At 38.3% G+C, this 20,531-nt stretch overlaps 1 protein-coding gene across 1 annotated transcript in view; it reads left to right on the forward strand.

Annotated features, from left to right (window-relative positions):
* The window catches only part of RNF38 (ring finger protein 38), a 67,045-nt gene extending 47,369 nt beyond the window's left edge, over positions 1 to 19,676 (forward strand). Inside the window, 9 exon segments of the mRNA XM_014468047.1 lie at positions 1,625 to 1,792; positions 3,243 to 3,293; positions 3,295 to 3,414; positions 5,470 to 5,631; positions 5,932 to 6,038; positions 7,477 to 7,561; positions 11,223 to 11,344; positions 14,042 to 14,141; positions 16,212 to 19,676. Coding sequence (XP_014323533.1) covers positions 1,625 to 1,792; positions 3,243 to 3,293; positions 3,295 to 3,414; positions 5,470 to 5,631; positions 5,932 to 6,038; positions 7,477 to 7,561; positions 11,223 to 11,344; positions 14,042 to 14,141; positions 16,212 to 16,274 — 978 coding nt within the window. The 3' untranslated portion in view covers positions 16,275 to 19,676.
* The last annotated feature ends 855 nt before the right edge of the window (positions 19,677 to 20,531 follow it).

Consider the following 20,531-nt stretch of genomic DNA (forward strand, 5'->3'; position numbering starts at 1 on the left):
TTTCAAATCTTTGACTTGATTCTTGTGATCCTCTGGTCTGCTGTGGGAGTCTGTATAATATTCTTTATTTCAGTCAGTGTATGCTTAATTTCCTAGTGGGTCCTTTATCACAACCTCGAGGGTCTCATTAGATTTCTTGAGGGTCTCATTAAGTTTATCGGCGGTTTCTAGAAAATTCTTGAAAAGCCTTAAAAGTGTGGTTTTGAACTCTATATCCAGTAGTTTGCTTTCCTCCATTTCTGTCATTTGTGTCCTGTTTCTTTGTCTCCGCATTTTTTTATGCTTCGCTGTGTTGATAGAGTGGCTTTCTGTGCTTGGTGTCCTATAGGGCCCAGTGGCTCAGCCTCCCCAATTACCTGAGGTAGACACTCTTGGTGCACCCCCTTGTGGGCTTTGTGCACAGACTTGTTGTAGTTAAGCCTTGACTGTTGTAGGTAACACTGGGAGGAATTGGCCTTCAGGCCAATTGGCTGTGAGAATCAGCTGTGTCTGCAGTGGGAGAACTTCTGTGCTGGAGACACCCCTCCAGGGCAAGACTTGCTTCAGTGGGGCTTTGGTGCTCACTGAGTCTGCCCCCTGAGTGTGTCCTTTATGGATCTGAGGAGCTGCAATCTGGATGGTCCCACTCTGACCACAGGGCACACTGGCTCCTGGATCTCTAAGGAGGTGCTAATCTAGCCTTTGCCTGAGGCTACCCAGCAGGAGCCAGCAGTGACGCAATGCAAGTTGCCCTAGGGCCTTGGGCCAGCTGCAGTTTGTTAGGTAATTATCAGATTGCAAAGGGCCAGGCCTTTCATATGCAAAAGCCTCCCTGCATGGCTTGGACGGGGCGGGGTCCCAGGGGATCAACAGGGTGGAGCGAGCAGTTATGGCTGCTCTCAGTCCTGCCCTCAGAGGCCGTGCTTCTCAGTGTCCCGGCAATCGCTGCAAGCACCTCCGAGAGAAAGCTGCCCTCGAGTTCCAACCGATGCCAGACAGTCCCGTTTCTCCCGTATGAGTCTGGGTCCCCAGAGACTCGCCCGGAACTGGAGCTCAGAGCTTGAGACTCCCTCCCAATTGAAAAAGACAACAGTGTCCTCAGCCGCCAGCCCTCTCCGCATGCGCCTCTGTACTTCTGTATTTTACTTCCGCACCGCACCTCCTCTGAGTCTTGGTATGCTTTTCTCTTTCCTTCTAGTTGTAGAATTTCCACTCAGCCAGCCTTCCTGTGGTTCTGGATAATGTCCATTCCGTCTTTTAGTTGTATATTTGAAGTGGTTGTGCGAGGCAGCAATCTCCGGTGTCTACCTATGCCGCCATCTTGGTTTTCCAGATTTTCTCTTTAGAAGAGTTTTCAGCAGTGTAGAAGAGTTAATACAGCATTTCATTTTTTTTCCTGGACTTTTTAGGATAGCTTTTTGGGAGAAGAGTTTAGTCCCAGTTCTGTGGGCATCATAAACTGCTTTTGAAACGACAACTTTTCTATCCAATGACAAATAATAGTTTAGTTGAAACTGTTGGAAAAGTACATTATGAAAACTGTGCCTCTGAGGAGAATCAATAAATGACCAGGTTTTGATTTTTAATAGTTGATGTTTTATTCAAACAGTTAAAATTCTAACATTTTGCTTTTCTTTCCTAATAGCTCCATCAGGGCACCGTCCCTGTTTCTTATACAGTAACAACAGTGGCACCACATGGGATTCCGCTCTGCACAGGCCAGCACATCCCTGCATGCAGTACACAGCAGGTCCCAGGATGCTCTGTGGTTTTCAGTGGACAGCACCTCCCTGTCTGTAGTGTGCCTCCTCCGGTAAGTCTGGGCACTCCTCTGTAGAATGGCTACGTGTGTTATGTAAGTAAACAAAACTTAAGAGACTGGCTTCTGTAGCTTTTCACTCCCAACTAAAAAAGGCTATTTTGTTGCAATGGCTATCTCAATAGCTTTGTTATAGTAACAGTTTAATAAATTAGCTTTAAAATTTGGTATGTTTTTACATTAATTAAATTGTACATATTTGGATATCCTGAAGGTCAAAGCATGTTCCTTCATATATCAGCACAGTTTATAATTAAATCTTAATTTAGGTTAGCCTTGGATTATTAACATAGGATATCAGACTAGTTAGTAATAAAGTCTAGTTAGTGATCAGCAGTAATAGTCTCAGCACTTACTGGGTTTTGACAGGTACGTTGAATGCTTGGTCTTTTTATTCCTCACTATAGGAAGTCTGTGATAAAAATGGTATCCCGTTTTCTAGATGATGAAATGAAAATGACTTGCTTAATAGAGACAGTATGAGAGAACAGAGATTTCCACCCACTTCTTTCTGCCTCTTAAACTTAAACTTTATCTTTGAATCTACCAATACCACCCCCACCCCTAGTCCAGCCTCCATATTTCACAAATGAGATTGCTGAAATCCAAGGGATTTAAATGACCCAAAGGGTCAATTATGTTTTCAAAGTAAAGTACTTCACTAAATATATTAATACAACCCTAAACCTTTGTTTGAATATGAGATTAAAAGGAACACCTATATACAAATACCAACCCATTTTAACATTAATTTACCCAAGCTTGATTTCTCAATCAAGATTATGGAACCAGTGTGCTAAGTCAGCAGACTTAAAATATTGAGAGACCTTAAATCACTTAGTTGTGAATTGGGCTCCTATAAATAAAAAAAATCTTAGAAATAAAAAATTTCCAAAGAGAGCTTCTTGGAAAGCAGTATCCACTGCATCTTAAAGTAGAGAGAGATTCCTCTGTTTTTCTCCCATTTCATACTTGTTAATAAGACTAAAGTAAAAGTTGGGTGTTTTGACTGATTTGTAAGAACTGTATAAAATACAGAATAATTACTAGTTACCAGTATTTTACTAATAGAGATAAACATACACTAGTATTTTATTAATATAGGTCAGTGGTCGGCAAACTGTGGCTTGCAAGCCACATGCGGCTCTTTGGCCCCTTGAGTGTGGCTCTTCCACAAAATACCACGTGCGGGCACGCACGGACAGTGCGATTGAAACTTCGTGGCCCATGCGCAGAAGTCGGGTATTTTGTGGAAGAGCCACACTCAAGGGGCGAAACAGCCGCATGTGGCTCGCGAGCCGCAGTTTGCCGACCACTGATATAGGTTTATAAAACATTTTGGGGGACGTGGCAATAACCTATCTATCTCACTGTAAAGAGTTTTGTTTTGTTTTAATTATGTATTCTGATACCTTCAACAAGAAAATAACAATTTCTCTTACAGATGCTGCAAGCCTGTTCAGTTCAGCACTTACCAGTACCATATGCTGCATTCCCCACCCCTTATTTCTAGTGATCCATTTCTTTTACATCCTCCTCACCTTTCTCCTCATCATCATCCTCATTTGCCACCACCAGGCCAGTTTGTCCCTTTCCAAACACAGCAATCACGATCGGTAGGTATTTCTACTTTTATGTCTTTAATATTCACAGGATGTTTAGACTTAAAAGGTAGATTAATTTAGTAGATGTAAATTGTTACCATTTAAAAATTATAACTTGGGCATTCTTCTGGTTCTTTTTTTCTTTATTGATTAAAGTATTACATATGTGTCCTTACCCCCCCCCCCCCCAATTACCACTCCCCATTACCTCCCACCTCCCCACTCATGCCCTCAACCCCTGGTGTCTGTATCCATTGGTTATGCTTATATGCATGCATATAAGTCCTTTGGTTGATCTCTCTCCCTTAACCATTCTTCTGGTTCTTAAACGAATTAAGGACTTCAAAGACATACAAATTCATATAGATAAATGAGCCGAGAATTACCTTGGTTTCTTAAATTTTTCTAGTTATTTTATGTCACTTGTCTGATTTCAATTTGTTCCTTCGTATCTGTAATCTTTCATGAAGTAAATGTGAAGAAAAAGTCAGTTTTCTTGTTTTTTTCCTTTAATGTATTTCTAAAATGGAAGTGAAAATATTATAAAATTGTTTATACTTGTTAGGATAATATTCACTTATGCAAGTAAAGTAACCCTCTGAGCCTCAATTGGTTTTATTGGAGGCTTGTTTTCTATTGTGTTCTCACAAAAAGGTAGATGAGATAGTCTGTTAACATAGTTAATTCTGCCCTGGGACTGGAATATAGCTGAGAGGCATATTATTTTAGGGGTCTGGAGGAGGTAAGTACTGTATAAATGGAAGGAAGAGCACAGGAAGAAGGCCCACTTGTGTTTTGGACAGCCAAGTTGAACATCTGAATCATACATTAAGAGAATAGGAAAGAGAACATATGGAAATGATTAGAGTGGAAGATTTTAGTCCTGTGAAAGGAACTGCAGCATTATTCCTAATAGCCAACAAATAGAAACAGTGCAAATGTCTATCAAGTGATAATGAATAAGCAAAGTATGGTGTATCTATACAGTAGATTATTATTCAACCACAAAAAGGAGTGAGGTATGACACACAAACTATAAGATGGATAAACCTTGAAAACATAATGCTAAATGAAAGAAGCCAGATACCAGGGCCACAATATTACATGATTCTGTATATGCGAAATTCCAGAATAGGCAAATCTATAGAAATGAAGGTAGATATTAATGGTTGTCCAGAACCTTGGGGAGGATTGAGGAGAAATGGATAGCAGACCTAACTACTAATGGGCATGGGGTTTGTTGTTTTTTTTTGGGGGGGGGGGGGTAGGAATGTTCTGGAATTAGTGGTGAATATACAAAAATGACTTGTACTCCAATGACTTGTACTCCCCCTTATGGTGAATTTTACAGTATGTGAATTATATTCAGTAAGCTATTTTTTTTTAATCCCACATGCTATTGCTTTACATACACTATGTGTTCTATGTGTTACTTGGACATTGTCTCAGTGATTACAACACACTTTTGAAATAGGCTATGGACGTGTCAGTTCTATAGATGACAATATTGAAGTTCCAATTAAGTAATTTACATAAGTCACAATGATAGTGACAATGCCAAGAATCTAATGCCAAAGCCCATAAACTTTCTACTGTAGCGTAATGCCTACTGTATCTTATCTCATTTAGCTCTGTTTTGATTTATAAATGGATATACACCGTGTTCGATTTCATGTTAAGAGTTAAGTGTCTGAAAATCCTGTGTATCCACAGTAGGTCAGTGTATCCTATGTGTTGTAATTTTAGCCATGCAGTTGGCTTACTACATGACTTTTTGACTTTCCTTCTCTTAAGAGAAGGTTGAAATAGTAAAATAAATGTATCTTTTAATTGATATGTCTAGTCAATTAAATGGAAATGTTTAATGACATATTTCAAAAACTTTCTTATTGAAATTCAATTAAAGGCAGGAAGATTTTACTATGTATGTCCACATGTATAAATGTAGGTTCATGTGAACATCAAGAAATGTATGACTTCAAAAATATTGGGTGTGTGTGTGATTTTTATTATTATACCGCAGTATTTAAACACTGGAAGTACATTAGTTTCTTTTTCCCCCCTCAGCCTCTGCAAAGGATAGAAAACGAAGTGGAACTCTTAGGAGAACATCTTCCAGTAGGAGGTTTCACTTACCCTTCTTCAGCCCATCCCCCAACATTACCCCCATCTGCTCCTTTGCAGTTCTTAGCACATGATCCTCTGCATCAAGAGGTGTCCTTTGGAGTAGTAAGTTTTCATTCAATGTTATTATTTGCTTTGGTAACTTGTTTTGAGTTATTTCAATGTAACTCTACATGTTTAGAATTTTGAATGTATTGGTGTTGGAAAAGTGTATTTAGAAATATACAGATGTTTTAAACTAGTCATTGCATCCATGTGAACATTTAAGAAATATTAAATACCACTTGAATAGTAAAGAACTTTCTAGGTTGTTGGTTGTTTTGGGTTTTTTTAAGAGACTTTGACATTAAATATTTATAAAAGTAAAATGATCTTAAATTGTCTAAACATTTTTTTCTCCTACAGCCTTATCCTCCATTTATGCCCCGGAGGCTCACAGGACGAAGTAGATATCGATCCCAGCAGCCAATACCACCTCCCCCTTATCATCCCAGCTTATTACCATATGTGTTGTAAGTTCTTTCTTATTTTAATGAGTTCTAAATTTGGCATTCTTGAGATTCTCTTTCTTTTATGAGGATCTTCTATGTGGTGTATAATTTAGAGTGTTAAATATTTGTTTGTATTTAATGTTAGTGGTTGGGTATGGGGCTATTTAAGGGTGAAAGAGAAGAGTCAATGACAAGAGAGAAGTGGGGGGGAAAGAAATCTTGAGCCATAAAATAGGTTTACCAAATCTAAAGGTAGGAAAGTTTAAAATTTTTGCTACTTTTACAACTGGCATCACTTGCCATCTTCTTTGATTATCCAGCTTTTGATACTGCTGTTTCTCTCAGTGGAAGAGAGAAAGAGAAGTTATTTCTATGTCTTATAAATACTCTGTTAGAGGTCCTGGCTGGTTAGAGCGTTGTCCCAATACCCCAAGGTTGCAGGTTAGATCCCCAGTCAGGGCACGTGAAAGAAGCAACCAATAAATGCATAAGTGAATGGATCAACAATTTGATGTTTTTTTAATTTAAAAAAAGGAAAATAAATACTCTGTTAGAATTAAGTTTGTAGCAGAAGCACTCATGGGTTAAATATATCTTTATTTCTCTCTCATGTAATGAAGTCCAGAAGTAGGCAATTCAGATATGATTTGTTTAGTCCCATAACTCTGAGGAATGGTTCTGCCATCCTATGGCTTCCTCGATCTAAAATGGCTCCTCAGGTTCCAGCTATTAAGTCAGCATTCTAGCCAGTAAAAATGAAAGTGGATCTCTTTGCCTACCTGCCTCCTCTCAGGAATACTTCCTAGAAGTTCCATGTATTACTCCTGCCAAATCCCATGGGCCAGAATGTAGTCTTATGTCTATAATTAACTGCTAGGAAAGCTAGGAAATGTTGTCTTTAAGGTCATGTGCCTATTTTACACTATTTTGATCATTGTAGCTCTATTGTAAGTCTTAAATCAGATAGGATAAGTCTCCCAACTTAGTTCTGAAATGATCTAAAGTCTTTTGTGTGAGCCATATAAATTTTTAAATCAAATTAGTTTCTACTTTATAAAGGGCTTGCTGAGGATTTTGGTAGGGATTACATGAAATCTATAGATCAGTTGGGGAGAAAATTGACATCTTAATATTGACTCGTCTAGTCAGTTAACTTACACAGCATATTTCTCTATTCTTTTTAAGTTTATCCTTACAGTATTTTTGCAGTTTTTATTGTGTAGGTCTTACATATGTTTTGTTGAATTCATTCCAAATATTTTATGTGATTTTATGCAATTGTAAATGATATTTTTTAAGTGTCAGTTTTTGTTTATTGTTAGTGAAGTCAGTTTTTTTTTAAAGGGTTGCCACTGATTGACCCCAGCCATTTGTCCCTATACCACTGGACTTTGTTTTTCCTGTTCACTGAAGTAATGTAGTAATGTATCAATGCTAGTGTTGGTTATTTTCACTGCAGATCAATGCTTCCAGTGCCACCTGCAGTAGGCCCAACTTTCAGCTTTGAATTGGATGTGGAAGATGGAGAAGTAGAAAATTACGAGGTGAGTAGGTGAACTTTGAATTAAGTTGGGGAATATTGTGTGCATAAAAAGCACTGTAATACTCAACTCATTCATCTAATTAAACATTATTAAGTGAATCCTTTGTACATTTCAAGATACAAATATGTTTGAAAGAAGTGTTCAGCATCCTTAAGGATATTTTGTCATGTACCACACAGCTCTGATAAAGAGAGAGACTTTTGGTACTCTATTAGAGTTACATACAACTCAACTCCTATGAGAGAATGTAAATGAGAAAACAGTGAATTATAAATTGATGTTCTCAAAGATTTTGTGGAATTCAGAAGTGTTTGAGCTGATTCTTGAAGAATGGGAAAACGTTTTCGTGCATAAGGTTGAAGCAGGGAAGTGCTGGATATTCTTGAGGAATTGCATATAGTCTGTGGCTAACGTGAGATTTGATTGGAAAGCTTGACTGGTTGTCCTTGAGTGTCCTGCTAGAGAATGGACAGAATTTTGAATATTATGGGATGAAGGAGCCGCTACATTTTTTGGTGCTAATGGATCTCTACTTGTATGAGTCAGAACTCTGCTAGTAGCATGAAGGAATAGATGGGAGAGGTTAAGAAGTTGGTGGTGGGGAAACTTATTTAATAGGTCAGGCAATAAATTATAAAACCATGCAAGTTTCGAACTATAGGAACTGCAAATAGAAAAAAGTACATCTTCAGAGACATTTTTAACATTTGAATCAACAGTAGAGTTAGGGGTGTGAGTGGGAGGGTTGCAAAAGAAGATGCTCTACAAAAACTGTAGTAGCCCACAAAGAAGGCAGAAGATGACAGTAGGTCAGGTAGATGACATCATCTAATTTAGATGATGTTGATGTTATAGTATTTGAAGATAGGAATAGGAGGTGCAGTTTAGGGGTTGGAAGGCAAATTCGGATTTGGGTATGTTGAATGTGAGTGACTGTATGTATGACTTGGTTTTGATACTGCCAGCTATCTTTCTCACCCCAGCCTCACGTAGTTTCTATTTATACAGTATGAATACAGATGCTCCTTGGCTTATGATGGGGTTACGTCCTGATAAATCCATTGTAAGTTGAAAATATCATAAATTGAAATGCATTTAACCTACTGAACATCATAGCTTAGCCTACCTGGTTTCTAATGAATGCATGTTGCTTTTGCACCATTGTGAAGTGGAAAAATCGTAAGCCAAACCATCGTTAATTGGGACATCTGTGCTGGGACACTTTTTTTTTTTTTTTTTTTTTTTTTTTTTTTTTTTAGGTGAACTGAACCTGGGGAGAGGGAGGAGAGATCTCACACACAAACAATCTTAAAGCATCTTTGATTTGTTTTTTAAATGCGTGTGGAAGAGATCAGGCCAAATGCTATATTCTTCTGTAGTTTTCAGAATGCCATTATATCACTTTCTTTCTACATATGTAATCACACTGCAGTGTCCTTTGGCTTCCATTCCCAGATTCTTGAGAAAGAGGCTGTAGTAATTTCCTGATTTTGTTTCTAGAACACTATGTTAGTTTTGTACAGAGCGGTAAGGAAAGGAGTTGGTTCTCTTTTAGGTATTCTTTTAGGTACTGAAATTGAGTCTTCTTTCATGCTACTGAAAGGACAGCTTTTCATTGAACAAATTATATACATATATCAATGGAAAAACAGTGATACTATCCCAGTGTAGGGAAGATATTTTGTACTTAGCATTGGAATCCTTTCTAGACTGTATTTTGGATTGAATATGTTTGATCTTCTGCAAAGTCACACTTTAATTCAACCAAGAAAATCGTGCTTGCTTTTCTTTTATCTCAATAGTGTGCACACCTACAACACTCCCTAGTCCAGAGTTTTCACCATTTTTTTAGTCTACCCTATACATTCTTGCCTGTGTGCTTTTACTCCCCTTGATCCTTCTGCCTAATTATTTTTACCCCTTCCTCTACATTTTGAAACTACTTCTATGAAAGCCATTTCTAGTCCATTATCAGATCTAAATGTCTCTCTCCCTCCTTTTTGTTCTTATAAAACCATATGTAATGATCATGTTGTGCCTTCAGTTATCTTGTTGAGAGCTTGGTTATCATTACATTCTCCTTTCAATAAGGGCTTAATGAACATTTTATTGAATATAATTGTCATATTTGTGTTAGTTGACCTAAGTGTCTTATTATATAGTAGAGGTATAAATATAGATAAGCTATATCATAAATTTTATATGCTAATTGTAATCAGCACCAATTTAACAACTTGTCTAGCATTTAGAAGAACTTAGGGGCATTCATGTTCACAAAGGGGAAGCAATTTTAGGTGACCTAATTCTCCAAATGAAGCTGTACCAAAAGCAGTGTCATGATATTAAAACATATACCATTAGTTATTGAGATTTTTTTTTTAGAAATTATTTGTTCTCTCATCTGTCATCATTTCTTTGTTACCCATTCTCTTAACCCTGTGGCAGCCTTTAAAGGGGGAAAGCAGCACACAAAGGGCTGCCTGATTTTAGGATAAAGCAAATGAATAATTAGAGCCATTGAAAACTGGGAGAAAGGAGGTACTTATAAAACCAGTAAGCATAATAGCTGCGATATATTGAAACATCAACTATGCTAATATTCATGAATTCATAGTGATACTTAAGAAAACACACTCAGTGGTCTTATTCATCCTGCACTTTATATATAATTTATACTACTGAATGCAATTTGGTATGGGGCAGTTGCTCAGTATAGAAGTATTTCATCTAATAAATGAAGAAAGAATGATAGAATTAGAATATTACCATTTTACCATCTTTAATGAATAAATGAACCTAGGCAGTGTTCCATCAGTGGCTGCTAACATGACAATTAGGTGTGGTAAGCTATGATTGAATACTCAAATCCACCAATTTATAGGAAATACAGGGGACAAGAAAACTCAAGTCAGGGTGGGGTGGTTCAGTCAACAAAATTCAGACTGAGAATTTCTACAGGCCATTGACCTGTTTTCTTCAATAAATACAAAATTTAAAAAAGATACTTGAGACAGTATCAAGCAATGGGAACAGATGGATTTATTTGGATTGTGATTTGAATAAACTATTTTTAAAAGTGTTTTGAAAGTAATTGAAACAGTCAGACATTTGACAAAGAATTATAAGGTGTGATGATGATGATGTGATTTATTCCCTTTTAAAAAATCTTTCCTTTTTTAGAGTGGTGGTGTTCAACTTGGGGATAGTTTTATCCCCAGGAGGATATTTAGCAACATATGAAGACATTTTTGATTGTTACAACTGGGTGGGAGGGTGTTACTGGCCTTTAGCAGAGATGCTGCTAAACATCCTACAGTGCACAGGACAGCCCCCCCCCAATAAAAGTTATCCAGCCCAAAATGTCAAAAGTGCTGAAGTTGACAGACTGTTTTAAAAATACATACAGAACTATTTTATTAATGAAATACCATGTTTTAGTTTTGTTTGAAAATAATCTGGTATTTAGAAGTAGACAGTAATAGGTGAAATAAAATTAGCCATGGATTATTGAGCCTGGGTGATGGGAATATGGAATTTCATTATACTGTACCTCTTCTTTAGTATGTATTTAAATTTTTCCACAATAAAAGTAGTTTTTTAAAAAATTACTGCTATAGAAAAATTTAAAGAAAGTTAAAGTATATTTCCTTTTCCACAACAGGCCCTTTTAAACCTGGCAGAGCGACTAGGAGAAGCTAAGCCACGAGGACTGACTAAAGCAGATATTGAACAACTTCCTTCATATCGGTTCAATCCTAACAACCACCAGTCAGAACAGACTTTGTAAGTACATTTTTCTGATATCGCTCTGTTAAATTTTCTTTTCTATCTTTATGAAATAAAAGCATGAGAGCCATAGATAACTTGATAAAGTAACCTCTATTTCATAATCTTGGCCTATGTTGTCTAGTTAGGTAGCAGCTAGTCACATGGGGCTGCTTAAATTAAATAAAATTGAAAGTTAAGTTTCTTAGTAACACTAGCTAGTGATGCTGTATTGAAAGATGTAGAACATTTCCGTCACTTCAGAAAATTTTATTGGACAGTGCTGTTCTGGATTTTTAGGTTGCCTGTAAATTTTATGGTCTCTGATTCAAACTGTAATATTTTATATATGATTAAAGTCTCATACAATTAAAGTTCAAAGTTTTTACCTAAAGATTCTGCTTTTTATAGTATCTTCTTTATAGCAACTCTACTGAGATATAATTCACATTTATAGTGATTCTTAGTATATTCAGTGTTTTGCAAACATCTTCACAAGCAAATTTATACCATTTTCATCACCCCAAAAAGAAACTCGTTACTCATTAGCAGCCATTCCCCATTTCTTTCCAATCCTCTTCACCCTGGCACAAACCCCAACTAATTTTTTAAAAAATCTCTATAGAGGTACCTATTCTGGACATTTCACATAAATGGGGTCATATAATATACTAGAGGCCCGGTGCATGAAAATTCATGCACTGGAGGGGGAGGTTCCTCAGCCCAGCCTGTGCCCTCTCACAGTCCAGGAGCCTTTAGGGGCGGGAGGCGATGCCCCCATCACACCTCTGCTGTTGCCACTGCCGGCAGCGCAAACCTTGGTCAGCCCTGGTTACCTGAGCCTCGGGTGGCCTTGGGCGGCTGGACAGCCACCCATCCAAGGCTTGCCTGCGCCTCAGGCCTACCCTGGGTGGCGGGGCAGCTGACATCCGAGGCTTACCTGCGTCTCAGGCCGGTCCTGAGGGGCTGAGGGCAGGTCCAGCCACACCACGAGCCTGCCACCTCTCTGGCAGGGCTGAAAGGACTGGGGGACTCTGGCGGAGCTGAGACTGGGCACTGCCATCTTGTGGCTATGGGCGCCACCATCTTTGTGATGGTCAATTTGCATATTCCCTCTTTATTAGATAGGATGGTCTTTTTAATCTGGCTTCTTTCACTTAGCTTGTGTTCAAGGTTCATCATGTCATAGCTTGTATCAGTATTTCATTCCTATTTATGGCCAAGTAATATTTGATTGTATGGACACACTAGATCTTGTTTGTCCTTTCCTCAATTGAACATTTGGGTTGTTTCCACATTTTGTCTAGTATTAATAATACTGCTGTGAACATTTATGTACAGATTTTCCTTGCTCCAAAAGTAGAGCCTTTCATAAACCAAATGACATGAAGTGAAGAAGCAGTTACCATTAATCTATATGGAAAAATTTTTTAGCATTCATAGCTCCAAAAAATAACCTACCAAATTATACCAAAAAACATAAAACATAAAGTAACACTAACATACAGTAAAAGCAAGAATGATATGATAAGTACACAGTCTATACAAAGTAGAAATAATATATGTACAATGTAGTTTAACTTATCAGCATTGGGAAAACTGAGAGCACATTGGAACTGGCTGAGAGGTGGTGGTGATGGTGTGTTGGCTGAGTCATCAGAGGGAGGGGAGATCGGAGGTACAGGAGAGGAAGAAGGTCATCTGTTAACATGTAATTGTTGTCTGACTTCATCATGGGAGGCAGGTCACCACCATCTACACCTCTGTGCCATTTACCTATCTATTTTTGTTTCTTGTGCTTTCAGTATCTCAAACCATTGCGTACTTGGAAGTCACGAAGATTTACTCCTGTGTTTTCTTCTAAGATTTTATAATTTTTAGCTTTTACATTTAGGCCTTTGCTCCATTTTTTAGTTAATTTTTGTGTATTGTGTGAGGTAATAGTCCAACTTGCATAATACTATCCAGTTCTAGCACCCCTTTATTGACTATCATAGTACTTTTGGTATTTACACATTGCAGATGGATCATGAGAATTCCCGTGTTTTCTATTCGAAGGCTTGTGGCCAATCACGAGAATACTTTAAAAAGATATTAGCTTGTAAGGACATGTAATAAATAACTTCAAAATGCAATGGTATTTAATTTTAAAGCGTGCCTTTAACATTTATGTAAAACATTTTTTGTACTCGTTCAATAGAAACTTAGATGGCCACTGGGTAAAGCTAGCAATGAAACCACTGGTCCGCAATGTGTTAAGACTAGCTTGGGCCCTAGCCGGTTTGACTCAGTGGATAGAGCATTGGCCTGTATACTGGAGGGTCCTGGTTCGATTCCAGTCAAGGGCACATGCCCAGGTTGTGGGCTCAATCCCCAGTGTGGGGCATGCAGGAGGCAGCTGATCAGTGATGCTCTCTCATCATTGATGTTTCTCTCTCTCTCTCCCTCTCCCTTCCTTTCTGAAATGAATAAAAATTAAAAAAAAAAAGACTAGCTTGGATGTTAAACCAGAGATTTTCCTGATGATTTCTCAGTAAAGAAAAGCACTTTTACTGCATGTCTTAATATCATGATTTTTGTGTGTGTGTGTCTTAAAATTTAAATGACATTTTGATAAGTGAGATGGTAAGTGGTTTTTTGGGGGGGCTTCAGTAGTCATAACAAAACAGAGAACCAATAGGTTTTATGGTTAAATGACCTTTTTGCTTTTTTTAGGTGTGTAGTATGCATGTGTGATTTTGAGTCAAGGCAGCTACTTAGAGTTTTACCCTGTAACCACGAGTTCCATGCCAAGTGTGTCGACAAATGGCTTAAGGTAAAGTGATGGCACCTGAGAAGAGAATAACATTGAATTTTCTTTTTTATTGAGCATGGTTTTATGTAGAGTAAGTCCATCATTGGTGGAGGGTGGGAAAGGAGGTAAAATTCAAACACAGCTTTCAATATGATTTCTAAAAATGAAGGGAAAAGGCCAGCAAAAATGAACTATAAGCCCTAACCGGTTTGGCTCAGTGCATAGAGCGTCGGCCTGCGGACTGAAGGGTCCCAGGTTCGATTCCGGTCAAGGGCATGTACCTTGGTTGCAGGCATATCCCCAGTGGGGGCTGTGCAGGAGGCAGCTGATCGATGTTTCTCTCTCATCGATGTTTCTAACTCTGTCTCTCTGTAAAAAACCAATAAAATATATATATATTTTTTAAAAAGAACTATAATCATCATGGGAGTGATTTTGTAAAACCTGAAAAGTGGTTATCTGTCTTTCATAATGAGTACTAGAGCTTTTATTTTTGTTTGAAAATAATCTGGTATTTAGAAGTAGACAGTAATAGGTGAAATAAAATTAGCCATGGATTGTTGAGTCTGGGTAATGGGAATATGGAATTTTAAAAAACTCCATCTCAACAAATGACACCACCATTTGCTGAGTTGCTAAAGCCAGCAACATAGGCATCCACTTGCTCTCTTTCTACAAAGAGACCCCTTGGGGGATGTCTGCTAGCCCAGGCTCAATCCCCCCTTGCAGTCTGGGGCTCTCACAGTCCGGGACCCCTCACTCCTTACCGCCTGCCTGCAGTGGAGGCGGGAGAGGCTCTCACCACCGCTGCTCTCACTCGCCAGCCCCTGAGCCTGGCTTCTGGCTGAGTGGTGCTCCTGTGTTGAGCGTCTGCCCCCTAGTGGTCAGTGCGCATCATAGTGACCTATCGTTCTGCCGTTCGGTCGATTTGCATATTAAGGTTTTATTATATAAGGATGTCCTAACTTTCTCATGGTATATAGGGGTAAGGCCTGGGTTCATTATGCCAGTTTTCCTCTGAGGTTAGAAGGGGACCTCACTGGAGCTCCTTTGTTAGAGATTTACATGGGAACAAACCTCTAGTGCTTTTAATTCTGACCCTTTTTTCTTTTGTAGATATTAAAAATTTTTTTAAGTCCAAAGGACACAAATTAGTTAACTTTATGTTGTGTGGGAATTTTTTAGAATATTCTCATTAGGAGATAATAATATTGGGTTAGATAACTTCCCAGTTTGGTGAGGAAGACAGATGAGCACAGATTAAGGGTACCCAGTTTAGCCCAAACTGAATCCTGAAGGTGAAGAGTCTGAACTTTTTAGAAAAATAAAGCATTAAATACACTCAGCCCTGACATGTGAGAAGAGAGAATAATCAGAAAACCACAGGTTCCATGTGGCTGATAACTAGTGTATGCTAGTGGCAAGAGAAGAGACAGATGTTCAGAAATGTAACCAGTGACCAGCTTATTGTGAAGTCACTGTAAAGTGTGAGATACCTTGAAAGTGATGTGGAAGAGAGATGAGTGAGATTGTGTGTTAGAAAGATCACTGGCCATTGTTTAGAGAATGGACTACAAGGAATAATTTCTGAGAGTCAGGAAGATGGAATAAGGATGTTCTGAGCCATACACAGAACAAATAGTGGCAATTAAAAGAAAAGTACTGATTTGAAAGCTGTTATAATAAAGAAATTAGAATATTTGATGAATATGGATTGTAGAAAGAGAGCAGGTGGATGCCTATGTTGCTGGCTTTAGCAACTCAGCAAATGTGGTGTCATTTGTTGAGATGGAGTTTTTTAAACCAGTTAATTAAATTTGTCTGAACTGATTATGGATAATGTCTATATGGTGAAGGTAGACCCTTTAAAAAAATTAATCAAAAATAAAACCAAAAAAGTCAATCATAGGTTATTAGTTTTTTGAGATTTAATGGGGTATTTTTAAAAGACAGATTAAATGATTGCTTTGTACCCTCTTCAAAGAACAAAGAATGTAGAAACTATATGGGAAGTAAAAAGAGTTCCGTTGCTTTTAATATGTTTCATTGTGTAAGTCACAATTCAGACAAGTTTTCTCTTTTGTGTTGTAGGCAAATCGTACTTGCCCAATTTGTCGAGCTGATGCTTCAGAAGTGCATCGGGATTCAGAATGACCAACCTAAGAGCACAAATTTAGTTTGGGTGTTCCTCATCACATGTATATACGGACTATCCATTGAACTTAATCTGTGTGGCTTCCAGCCCTCCCTTTACCAAAAGGGTCAATGGACCTTTCTTTGCACTGTGTGACTTAATCAACTATAAAAGCTTACAATTAGTCTTCATAATTATGGGATTGTTATACTAACCGTGTGATTGGAACTCCAAAGACTTTTTCTTTAGCTTAATTTTGTGTGTGCACTAACATTCCCTGGTTTTTGTGTGATCATTCCGAGTGTTGCTGCAAGATTACAGTGGACGTGATCTTTTAGCATGTGCTTTTATAAGAAGTGGTAGCTCCAGATGAATAGCAATCTACCTTATATAGAGCCTTCAGAAACTGTGAGTGGAAATGAATGCAACGTATGGCTGTTGGTGATAAATGTATCTCTGTGTGTGTGAGAGAGAATGTGTAACTACTTGTGTGCAGGCATGGTAGCTAATGTGTGTATGAGATCCTATATACCAGCATGTACCAAGAATGTGTGTGTAGTTTTAATTATGCTGCAATGTATAATCTGGTGTGTTATTTAAACAGCACTAGTACTGTACACTGGTTTTTTTTTCCCCCTTGTGTTTGCTGTTGCACACTGATTGCTAAGGGTGCATCAATTACAAGCATTGAATACTCCATCCCCTTCCCTCCCAATGAATGGAATGAGAAAAGCCGCCTTCCTCTGCTTCAGGCAGCTGTCACCTTTTCTTCACTGGTGGTCCAAGTGGGTCACTTAAGAAAAAAAGGTGTAACAGATCTCACTCCATGAACCTGATCTTTTTATTCTGTTCTGAAAACTTTTTAAATCTCCAACTTGCTGTTTCCAAAAAGAAGGTGCAATATCATACATCGTCAGTTAGCAATATTAGCATTTCAATCAATGATTTGAATGTTGATACTGTTTTTTCCTTTACATTTCCAGTAAGCTTCTTACAGGAAGTACTTGTGATTTTTTTTTTTTAATGTTTAGATTTGTAGTCTATTCTGAAGATATTTGAGTAATATATTTCTAAGAATACCACTGGTCCCATGAAGTCTCACTTCCTTGACTTCCAACAGAACAAAATCTGTTAGCTAACTCAGCTTGATTTCTGGTATATGTTCTTTGTTCAAGCTCCCATGGGCAACTAAGTTGTTTTAAGAAAACTGTATTTCTGTTTGTGTTAATTCACCTGCCAAGCTCCAATTCTGAAAGTTGTCTAGTTCTCTCAGTAAATGTGCTTCTCATCAAAACCCTCTATTCCAGGATGGATCAAGTGCTGTGACAGCTCTAGTTCCTTAGACCTGATGTGCTTTGATGTTTTATTGTTTTCCTTTTTGTTTTGTTTGAATGAGAAAAATATTATATAACAGGTGTCCAAAATACTTGCAGTATAAATGAAGATATGATTTTTGTATAAAAAATAATGCTGTAAAACAGGAATTGACCTTCATTTAGTTGATCTGAAATATTTCAATACATAGCTGTGTGGGTTTTTTTAATAGATTTATTGAGCATAATGCAGATTGTTTAAATTCAGTTTTCCAGCAGTGTTTAGATTCCTCTCTCATTCTTTGTGTGCTCAGCATTGCCTGCCTCTTCCCTGCGGTTGATGTCATTGCTTTGCAGTAGCACAAGCTGTGTAGTTCCAGTCAGGATTGTGATGATTTGCTGCCAGCCTCACTCAGCTTTCAGTTGGCTCTGTGTTGGTCTTCTACTCAGACAGTGTTAACTACTTATTACTGCCATGCTACTTGCCTTCCCTTGAAATCTCTATAAGCTCATCACAGCTTAGAGTTCAGTAAAGTCAATTGACACGGAAGCACAATTTTGCCCTTTTCCAGACACTGTTGCCTCTAGTCATACAAATAGAATTTTGCATACTTTCTGTTTGCCCTTAAATTTGTCAGTGCATCATAAATACATCTAAACAGTGATAAAACGCACATGTTACTTTTAAATCATTAGGATATCCCCCACCTATTCCTGATGAATAAAAAGTTTGTTCAAGACCAAAATTATTGGCATAATAATCAGCTACATTACAAATCACGTAGAGTTTACTCTTTATTTTTTTTAATTAAAAAAAATCATGTTTAAAATGGCAAAAGCCCATCTTACACATACTCTTTTATATAGCTGCAAAAAATTTTTTATCTGTACAGATCTAACATAACACTACTACACTCAGTATTCATTTTATTGAAGCATGCAAGTAAAGCACTTTTTCTAATTTATATAGATACCTAATTAACAAGGCACATTGTACTAATGACTAGGAAAAGTAGCTCTTCCTTCCTTCCCTCTGACAATGAATTCTTGTCATTATATCCCTTTCCCAGTAAAATTTTGAGAGGCAGTTGGCAATTTAGGAGGCAGCAGGGTCTATTGGTAAAATTCTGAATTGTTGGCTCTTGTGACTGATCTCTTTGGGAATGTCTTTTCTTTGCATGGCCTCTTAGAGATGTGTGCAGACTTGCTTATTAAGTGGTTAGTACATATTAGGAGTATACATGCATGTGCTCTGAACCAGCTCAGACTCACCAAAATGAGCAGCTTTGTGGCTAGCAAAAGAGAAAGAGCAGTTGATTTGTTCCAGCTGTTGTCACCTTGGGTGATGCACCAGATAGCAGGCAGATGTTGGTTTGTTGCCTTCTTCCTCTTTCCTCCTAAAATAATATTGGCTTTACCATCTTAACTCTACTATGGGGTTTTGTTTTGGGGTTTTTTGTTTTTGACATGAATTATCATCTTTGATTTTTTTTTCCCGCCAGCCACCCCCACCCTACCCCCCAAAACAACAAAACAAGAAGTAAGTCAAGGCCTCCAGGTATCGAGATCTCATTAGGATTTTCTGTCCTGATTTTTCTTCTTTTTTAAGCAAAATTTTAAAAATGTGGAAGCATATTTAGATTTTATACACTCTCTCAAATGTGATTTGTTAAGATTCTTAAATTTGGGCCTCTTAAATATTTTGAATGAGATCTATAATTCACTTGTGCGGATATTTTTCATATATGTCTTTAGGCCTTCATTAGGAACCTATTTTCCCCCTGTTGTACATTGGGTTACCTCATTTTGCTGTTTGTTTCAGATTATGAAAGCTTACAGGGGTGTTTTTTGGAATCATTTGCTGAGTCATTTCCTCAAATCATATTCCATTGTATCAGTTAACATAGTTTTAAATGTATGTATTATAAATATCTGTAACCAAATCATTTGAAGGCTTGATAAATTTTTAACAAAGTTTGTACATTTTTTATGAAAGTTACTAGTAATGCTTTACTAAGTAGTGCAATGAATTTTTATTTTTAATCCCTGTGCCCAATTTTGGAGTTGAGAGGGTTGTTGGTAATAAATGTATGATGTACACTTAACATATTTTCTTGTGTTATGTTACTGTGTGGGAAGGGTAGGGGTTGTGTGTGCTTGAGGGAGGGGGTTGGAGATTCCAGCAAGAAGATAGAGCTGTTGAGCTACTAGCAGCTAGATTTAATTTTTAGACTATAATTCCAATTTTGTTTCTGCATTTGTGTAAACATCTTTGAAACACAAAGCAACTAGTATTTTAACATGTGGTACATCCTATATAATAAAAGCCTAATATGCAAATTGTCCCCTTGACTGGAAGTTCAACCAGATTTCGACCAGGGGCAGGGCCGGCTGGCCCCTCCTCCTGGCCAGCTGGGCCCGATCGGTCCCCATTGGGGTGTGCTGGCCGGACCCCATGAATTTGTGCACCGGGCCTCTAGTGATTATGTAAAAAGGCCTAAAAGATAGCCAAGTTAGCCACATTTGTGGCATAAGCTTATTGAACAGTAGAGAAGCCTAATAAGTTGGTAATGATTTCTTTCTTTACTAGAGGCCCTGTGCACAAAAATTTGTGCGCTCGGGGGGGGGGGGGGGGCCCGCTCCCCGGGGGGATTGGGCCCTAAGCTGGCAATCAGACATCCCTCTGGCAGCCCGGGAGCCTCGGGGGGATGTCCACTTGCCAGTGGGGGAGCAGGCCTAAGCTGCAGTTGGACATCCTTTAGCGCTGCAGAGGAGGCGGGAGAGGCTCCCACCACCACCGCTGTACTGGGCAGCTTGTCAGCCCTGGCTTTGGTGGCTGAAGCAGAGCTCCCCCTGTGGGGAGCGGCACTGACCACCAGGGGGGCAGCTCCTGCATTGAGCGTCTGCCCCCTGGTGGTCAGTGTGTGTCATAGTGACCAGTCATTCCCCAGTTGTTCTGCTGTT

Source organism: Myotis lucifugus, unplaced genomic scaffold (genome assembly GCF_000147115.1).
Source record: "Myotis lucifugus unplaced genomic scaffold, Myoluc2.0 scaffold_424, whole genome shotgun sequence".
In the NCBI taxonomy this organism is placed as follows: domain Eukaryota; kingdom Metazoa; phylum Chordata; class Mammalia; order Chiroptera; family Vespertilionidae; genus Myotis; species Myotis lucifugus.